The sequence below is a fragment of the Astatotilapia calliptera genome, chromosome 7, assembly GCF_964374335.1.
Source record: "Astatotilapia calliptera chromosome 7, fAstCal68.1, whole genome shotgun sequence".
Classification (NCBI taxonomy): Eukaryota; Metazoa; Chordata; class Actinopteri; order Cichliformes; family Cichlidae; genus Astatotilapia; species Astatotilapia calliptera.
The window spans coordinates 55,693,612-55,702,309 of NC_137428.1; the positions used below are offsets into that span (position 1 = coordinate 55,693,612).

Below are 8,698 nucleotides of genomic sequence, written 5' to 3' on the forward strand. Positions count from 1 at the left end.
TGAGAAGAGGAATATGAAGACACAAATATTGATCATCACTTTATTTCACAATCACAAACATACATCCCTGGGGCAGGGATAGCTCAGTAGGTAAAGTGGTCGCCCCATGATCGGAAGGTCGGCGGTTCGAATCCACTTAACGGCTACCCTGAGGTACCCCTGAGCAAGGTACCGTCCCTACACACTGCTTAGTGGGCTGCCCACTGCTTCACTGAGTGAATGGGTCAAATGCAGAGAAAAACAAGTAATTTCCCCATGGGGATCAATAAAGTATCCATTATTATATTTTTCTCTGAAACATTTTTTTGTTTTACATCATTTGGCACTCATTTTGCAATTATTTCATTGAAGGTTAAGGCACAGCATGGGAGTAGATCACACAGTTAAAGATGCAGCACACAGTGCAAGAAGAATTTTAACAAGTAGGTTGTAACCTACGAACAAAAGGCACAGTCAGATTAATGGGACTTCATAAAAAAAAAAAATCACATTTTTGATTTATGCACTAAACATGTAGCAACAAATCAAATCTGTCAACATTCAATGCTAAATATTTAAAATCATTTATAAAAAGCTTCAACTTACATCTAAATAAATCAAGATGATCAAAAAATATATACGTGATTTGGAAAAAGTAAAGCACTTTTGTATTTTTCATATAAATAATTGTTAATACATAAGGCATTGCCATTAAAATGAACCAAGAAACATAAAGTGTTGTCTTTCACACTATGCATTGACACTTGCATCACATAAATGGAGTAGGTACGTGTACTAAACAGACTGGTTCATCAGTCGTTTTGCCCTCTGTGTAGCAAAAGTTACTTAAAGCTCATGACTGGATACAGAAGGAAAACTCTGATTAACTACTGGTCAGCACTCCACCAAAAACATAAACACACACCTATTTTAACCGTGCAACCTCAAGTGCTCATTCTTTGTTTCCAACATCCTGTAATTCAAGTCTGTACATGACTGAGCACATGTGCTAAGTTTAAATGCACTTCTATAGACATACGATCATGATGTGTGTATGGCCTTACAATAGTTGAGCAAAAACCTCAGTTCAGCGTCATGCACTGGTCCAAAGGCATTTAATACAAAGTTAAGTGTAAATATGTGAAACAATTAAAATTTCCAACCATTAGAAAATGGGGACGATCATATTAGAAAGATCTTCTTTCAGCCGAAAATACCTTAACATGAGGAAGAAGACAGATCTTTAAATCTGATTTGATGTTCTCTCTATCAGCACTCTTAGCAGCTACTGGTAGTTTCCAGAGTTAGCATCATTTGGAAGATTAAGACAACCTGTGTGCATTGTGAGACCTTCAGAGGAAAGGTCAGAGGAAAGGTCAGTAGCAGAGCTGTTATCTGGTGACATCATTCCAGTTTTGAAGGAGCCTTGCAGATCCATGTTGATACAGAGCACATCTGAAAGCAGCTGCCTCTTGTAGTTTTCCAGACGCATGAAGACATCCTGGACTGAAGAGCTCCTCCCGTTCACCCAAGTGGGAAACAGGCTTGGGGAGCTGAAGTGGGATGGGATGGACTTGTAGTGGTGCAGCTCCAGTTGGCAGAACAACCTAGTATTCATGAGAAGTATTTACCAGCATGAATATGGAGTAAGCTGTAACTGTGTGATTTTGTGTTATTAAATCAGGTTTAGATACAAAAAATATAGATCCTAAAACCTCACTGTAGATCATCTTCTGTGAACTACACGGCAGGTAGCTACAGCAACCAAATGATACTGTTGCTCTGTAACTGCTGGATGTGTCAACACGGTCAATTTATCAGACAGAACAGGGATTTTTAGTCGCTACTTGTTTCTGCTGCCCCCAACAGGATCACATAACCAGTTACTGTAGGTTTAACCCAGTTGAAATTCAGCCCTGTTCATTCACTGTATGAAGCAGATCCAGTTTTGGGGTTTATCAACATGGCATCATAATGACAGGCGTTGTAAATATGTGGCATAAATGGATGGCAGAAACAGTAAGTCAAAGCTTTGTGTAACTGCAGGGCTAAACCTACCTGGCAGATACACTGCGGGACAAGCTTCTGGAGGTCTGGCGAAGAAAACACTGTAGGATTTTCAATAACTGTTCTTGAATCCACACCACATCTTCCTGTACATCTGGCAGCCACTCCAAAAGTCTACACAAGGGACAAACGATTATTAGTCACCAGAGGACATAGTCGCCAGAATCAAAATCAGAATACTTTATTAATCCCTGAGGAAATTATAAGGTTACAGTTGCTCCCAGACAGTAAGAGCAGTAACTGACTGAACCAACTTAAATAATACTATAAATATTGCAGTAATAGTAAAATGGTGCTAAGATCGATTTTCACTGTATGCACTCTAAGTGAAATACAGTTTAAAGGTAATTAGTTCAATAAAAGGGACTACATGTACAAACAGACAGACGTAATGAAGTCCTATAGCACCTGAGAGTCAAGGACATAGCAGACTCCAGGGTGAGAGTGTAGGGAAGCATCATGGCTGTGGCCATCCTGACAGGAAGCAGGTTGCTTAGCGACTGCGCCAGGCTCCTCCTCTCCATGCAGGCCTCGACCAGAGCTGCAGAGGGAGGCAGAGAGACAGAATTACCCTCCTCTGTGCAAAACTACAAAGAAACTGTACACAAGTTCTATCTTATGACATATCAAATCGATTTTTTTCGGTACAGGGAAGATTGTGTACTTTATTTTCCCACAAGACTTGCAGTGACGTAAAGGTTTGAGCACTTTTACTCTGAATTTGTACTGTGACTATTATAGTTAGCAGAAAATTTGCTGATTTCCAAAAGATGAACCATGCTCTTTTTAATTTTAAACTAAGATAAGGGTTTTATAAAACAACTGGCACTAGAATAATCACCTCTCAGTTTTATGCCTTTACCCATGGGTTAGAGGTGCAGTTCATATCCAAGTCTGCCCTGATTTGACCTTTAGCAATTTTATCATTTTAGACATTTGTATAAATGTTGTACGAATTCTTCATTAACAAAAAAACCCCAAAAACCCAAATGTTTGTTGTGAGGTCACAGTGACATTTAAACACAGAGAGTTCCTCCATAAGTTCAATTTAAAGAATTCACTCCAGGTATTCCTGAGATATGACACAAGACGTCTAGTCACAAAAACATAAAGATCTTGGCCATTGCTGCCTCTTTTCTGGAAAAAGAGTAGCAGGCAAAATGTTTACAAAGGTCTCAGGACTTTAGTTAGATTTACAAGGCTTCACAAGGATCGAAAAACTCAGCTGGCTACATAAAGGCTTACAAGCTGTGATTTCTCCTAAAGAGAGTTTTAATATGAACCAACTGTGCAAGATGCTAAAAACTTTGTTTGAAACTGGGAGAAATGGAACAAAAAAGCAACATTGCTTAACATTTTAAACATTAAGTCCTTGCATTATTGTTCACAGTGACAAATATTTTAAAGATTATTAAAGGAGTTTTAAATTGTTTTTAATCTCTAGATATATTTATCCACTACCCAGGCAGATGCTGCTTTCAGTTTACACTAAAAGGTTCCATTTCTTGCTTTGTCACAGTGTACCAACTTTTCAACTCAGTCTGTACCTTCGGCATCATGTTACCTTTGTGCAGAGCGGGAGGAAGGTACTCAATGATCTGCTCGTCGAAAGAGGCGCAGGCATAAACCTCCAATGCTGTCTCTTCCACCTGGGACTTTTCTTTGTCTTCACTTTTATTTGCGTCCTCCTCTTCACTGACTTCCTCATTTTCTTCTTTGTTAGTTAGTAGTGATCTGTCTGTATAAATTCGGTGGAGATTAAGCAATCCTGAAAAGAAGAGAAAATACCAGAGTAACTCATTTAATCTGGGACCATCTGTCAGAGTCATTTCTTAATAAAATAAATAACTTAACGAGTTCATAATGTTTAAAATACTTGTGTTGCTAAGTGTCACCTTAGTAAACTCATGCTTTGAGTTACATAAAGCTAACGACTAACAATAACGGCTAAGAGACGCCAAATCACAGGAAAAATCAGTCTATTGATTTGATCACATAGTCATCGGAAGCACAAGCAGTGATAGTATATCTGGCTGATAATGTTTGTACATATCTCAGAGCCAGGGGACAAAAGATCGATTCGACTTGTCAGTACCAATCAGAAGAAGCTTTGAAGTAAGTTGGCAGATCAACAACCCTTACCATTTCTCTTTAAAAAATGCAGCGCGTCCGTGTATCCCTGTTTACACATGGCCTTCATTACCTGCACTCAAAACAAACACATAGAGTTATCTCACATGAGTCAGAGAGGTCCACTGAGTTCACTCACTGAGCCAATCAATTTGTCGGCAGCTGTGTGTGTATCTCTATGTGCATAGATCCGGAAGGCTGTAATCAAGCTACATACCATTGGATCTGGAGGAAAAAGTGCTCTGGAGACTCTGTAGAGGTTTTTGAGAGTGAACTTGATGCTTGTGTTGGTGAAGCGAAGCTCGTGCATGTTGGTCGAGGTGTCTCGGGGGCAGATGTCGCTCTCTCCTGAGAACGGGGACACGGTGATGGTGTTTTTTAGCTCGTACTGAGGGAGGTTGTCTGAGATTCCTCCATCAACGTATCGCTACACGAATAAAGAAAAAAAAACATCAGAAAATCTACAGAAAGTAACACGTGATTGACTTTAAAGGACTCGTGTCCTTACAGCATTTCCTAAACAGGATGATGATAGCAATGACATAAAATCCCGTGTATTGACTAATCTGTGTTTTTATTGAAGTGGAGGCATGGCAGAGGTTTCACACTGTGTCAACAGATAAGATGTGGATGACATCAGCCATCTGAACTTGAGCCACTGAGGGTTAAGAGAGTTAGAACGGACTAACTTTCAAAGCCTGTGTCTGCACCATCATATTTGGCTCTGCTACTCTCTAATTTTGGTCACAAGCTCTGCATACAAACAAGAGCACGTGAGCTCCAAACAAACCATCACAAAGGCCACGGCGAGCAGTTGGGAACGCTGGTATTGCTCAATGATGTTTCCCAGAAAAAAAACCTTTGTTCTAGAAACATGGCCAGCAAAACTTCCCTCTTTAGTGTGAGATCTGCGACAAACACTAACTCTGCAGGAATTTTATAATCATTGTTTCCAAGCACATGCCATTCAGAGCAAACACATTCTCAGGGAAGGGAGGCCCCTGACAGGAGCACTTACAGAAAGAAGAAAAACTGCCAAAAGTCACAGCAAAGCACAATAGAAGGAAACACGATGTGTAATTCAAGCAAAGCAGCAAAACGGACTCGCCATGACATGTTTTAAACATGCTGTGCTTCTATATTCCAACATTTAATATCTTCTTAGGGAAAGATTTAATTAAATATTCCAAAAGCAGGAACGTGAGATTAAAAGAAAGGTGCACAGGTGCCAGATAAGAGTACATTTACTTACTACTCCTTGCAGTGTGGGAGGAATGATGCCACAGTACACTGGGATGTAGGCACTGCAGACACACGCCTGATTTGGAAAAGAAATAATAAGAAACAACGTCTGATTAATAATTGTAAAAGGAAATACAGTTCTTTGACTGCTGGAGATTTTCTGATTGATTTAAATCAAATCAAGCAGACTGCAGCTAAATAATACTCTCAGCACATAAACGCTGTGATATCAGAAATTATTATTATTGTTTTTCTGGTCTTAAAGGATATTTTATGATAACATTAACTGAATTTTTTTTTAAAAAACTAGGGCTGCAGCTTGTAACTTTTATTATTACAATATAACAACCTACACAACAATTCAAGCACAACATATCAGAAAATGGTGAAAACATTGTGTGTCATAGTCCAATGTAGCATCTGCATATCATTTGTTTTGCCTCAATAACAAAGGAGCTGCAGTGGAGATGAATATTATGTTGCAGCAAGCCTGCTGATCAAAGTATTAACACTGCATACCTGCACCACTTCCTCCTTGTTGTTGAACTGGGTCACCAGGACGTTTTCTCCATCTGTAACTCGGGTGAGAGAGATTCCCAGCCTCCCACTGGCTCGATGGTGGCAATCAGCTGGCAGAGTGCGTCGCAGCATGTGTCGCACGATCTTCACCAGGTTAAAGGAAGGATGCATCGGCCCGAGGAACCGCTTTCTCGCGTCTTTGGCAACCTCAATGATGCTTGCACCAGCCTCTCCTGTGAAACAGGGAAACAGACATTGGCGTCTGGGAACTGTTGTGCACTTTATGACAGAAAGTTTTGGTGCTTTTGTTGCAGCGAGACAGGTTAATGGACATCAGTGTAACACACACACACACACACACACACACACACACACACACACACACACATATATATATATATATATATATATATATATATATATATATATATATATATATATATATATATATATATATATATATATGCTTTTAATATATATATAATTAAAAGCATGCCAAATTTTAGCAATACTCCAATATTACATTCATAGTACTTGGGAAGGTCGTGTAGTATACAACAAAATAGACACAAATACATTCACAATCGGTTTTTACATGCACAGCATCAGATAAGGGGACTTGCTCGGGTAACAGGCGATACATTTAAAGCAAGAATTAGAAGATTGATGACAATCCTGTTACAAAACATCCTCTCTTCCTCAGAAGATGGTTATCACTTTTGAGTTGCACCACTGAGCTGATGAGCGTGAGGATGGCCTCAATGCCACTCTGTTTCAATTTCATGCTACATCATTTTCTTATCCCGCTCATTTCAAGCTATAACGCATAGTTACATGCAATAACTCCTACATAGTACTCGAGCTTAGTAATCTAAGACCCAAAAGATACTTGCCGAGACATACTCCAGTGACCAGAGCAGTGGCGGTGAGAGCTCCAGCAGATGCACCGTATATGTGCCGGGCGTTCTGGACCAGAAAGGGAGCCTGCTCCTGCAGGCAGCTAGCCACGCCAATGTGGTAGATACCAAGGAAGCCGCAGCCGGCGAAAGAGATGTTCCACGGGGAGTCCAGTGGAAACATCCTGCCAGGGCGGTCCACAGCTGTGGGCTCCAGTGGGGCTAAGGTCGCTGGAACACGATACGACTGAGTTTACGCAGATACCAACTTAGAAAAACTTGCTAACAGTCTGCTTCTAGAGCCTGTTCATAACTTAATGTCGGTCTCCTGTTTTGGTTAAGCCTAAGTCAGATTTTCCGTTGCAGGTAGCGCCGAAACAGTCAGACTGTTTAAAAATGCCTTCACGGTAAAAAGTAAGAAAGCTGTAATTACAAGCAGCCCTGGACTGGTTAATATACCGACGCAGTAGACCACGGGGACTTGTTGTGATTTCATGAAGTACTGGCGTGAGGAGGGCGTAGAGCGAACCCGGCTGGCCAATCATCAACGACACCGCAAATTCTAGTTCACCAATCACAATCGAGAAAGATACTAAAGCGACCAATCACACTCTGCGTTGTTGAAACACCCGGAAAGTCACAGAGCGGTCACACGCGTCTTCTCTGACAGCTGTCAAAAGTTCGTCCCCAGACGGAGCAAGGCGTTTTGTTTTGTCCTTTCTATATTTGTCTATCTGTTTATGTTTTTTCGTTGTCAGGAAAACATGTCCTGACAACTATGAGGATTTTCTTCAACGATTGGTGTTATCGCTCGGAAGGTGTATTGATTTCCTGTTATGCAATATTGGCAAAATAAACCAGATTATCCCCCCCCCCCCCCCTCACCACCACCACCACCACCCATACACACACACACACACACACACACACACACACACACACACACATACCTCCCGCGCGTATCGCCACAAAATAGTAAACATTGGTACAAGTTGAAATGGTAGTAGGGTTTCGCAACATACAGTAATGAAGTCCCAAATCTCTTGCGCCTGAAGTACACCCAGCAATAACACTGAAATGTTTTTCTGCAACACTTCACAGAAATAGATTGCAAATAGTCACTGCTGTGGGAACTGATTCAGATTCTGTTCGGGACACCATATTTCTTCCATAAGAAAGCCACTAAAAAACAACAACAAAAGAATACAGGAGGTGACACTTTTTTCTGACCGAGCATTATGTTCTGCTCACTCTGACTCTACCACCTTTGACCTTCGGCATAATTTATCTTAGTCAAACAAATACTTTTACACTTTAAAGCAAATTTTCCACTATGACCTTTTGACATAATTTCCTCATCGACATATTGATTTCTGGACTTATCACTGAACAAATGGACAACACAGTTAAAAACAAGTAGCACGTTTGAGGACGAATGATGACAGTATAGAAGCTAAAGGTCTTCTAGAGCTATTTTCTATATAAAAAAAAATATTTATTTATAAACATACATATATATTAAATATCATATGTTATGGCTGTTTTGTGTATGCCAGAATAACTGCAGACTGAAAATATTACTTTTAAGTAACATTTGTCAGTAAGTTAAAAGTAACAATTTTGGTATGTGTATAATTTATATGAATATGTTAACTGTAAGTTAATGCAAATATTAAATCAGGAACTCAATGCATTAGGCATGTATACATGGTCAAGACAACGTGCTCTTCAAACCAAGCATGAGAATTAGGAATAAAGGTGATTTAAATAACTTCAAAAGCGCACGGTTGTTGGGGCCAGACAGGCATGCCTGAGTAATTCAGAAACTGTTGATCTGCTGGGTTTTTTCCACAGGCCATCCTGGG

General features: G+C 40.1%; 1 protein-coding gene across 1 annotated transcript; it reads right to left on the reverse strand.

Annotated features, from left to right (window-relative positions):
• Positions 1–26: 26 nt before the first annotated feature.
• Positions 27–7,298, reverse strand: pnpla2 (patatin-like phospholipase domain containing 2). The gene is made up of 9 exons (XM_026175737.2): positions 6,831–7,298; positions 5,938–6,170; positions 5,429–5,494; positions 4,394–4,603; positions 4,189–4,249; positions 3,611–3,814; positions 2,455–2,587; positions 2,038–2,160; positions 27–1,586 (listed from the first exon to the last, which is right to left on the reverse strand). The coding sequence occupies exons 1-9, from the start codon at positions 7,015–7,017 to the stop codon at positions 1,265–1,267; spliced, it is 1,539 nt and encodes a 512-aa protein (XP_026031522.2). The 5' UTR covers positions 7,018–7,298; the 3' UTR covers positions 27–1,264.
• Positions 7,299–8,698: the final 1,400 nt, after the last annotated feature.

Coding starts and splice junctions, on each gene's coding strand:
- pnpla2 (XM_026175737.2), bottom strand. CDS start 7,017: ATGTTTCCACTGGACTCCCCGTGGAACATCTCTTTCGCCGGCTGCGGC. Junction 5,495..5,937: donor ACAAGGAGGAAGTGGTGCAG/GTATGCAGTGTT, acceptor TTTCCAAATCAG/GCGTGTGTCTGCAGTGCCTA. Junction 3,815..4,188: donor GCATTTTTTAAAGAGAAATG/GTAAGGGTTGTT, acceptor TCTTCTTTTCAG/GATTGCTTAATCTCCACCGA.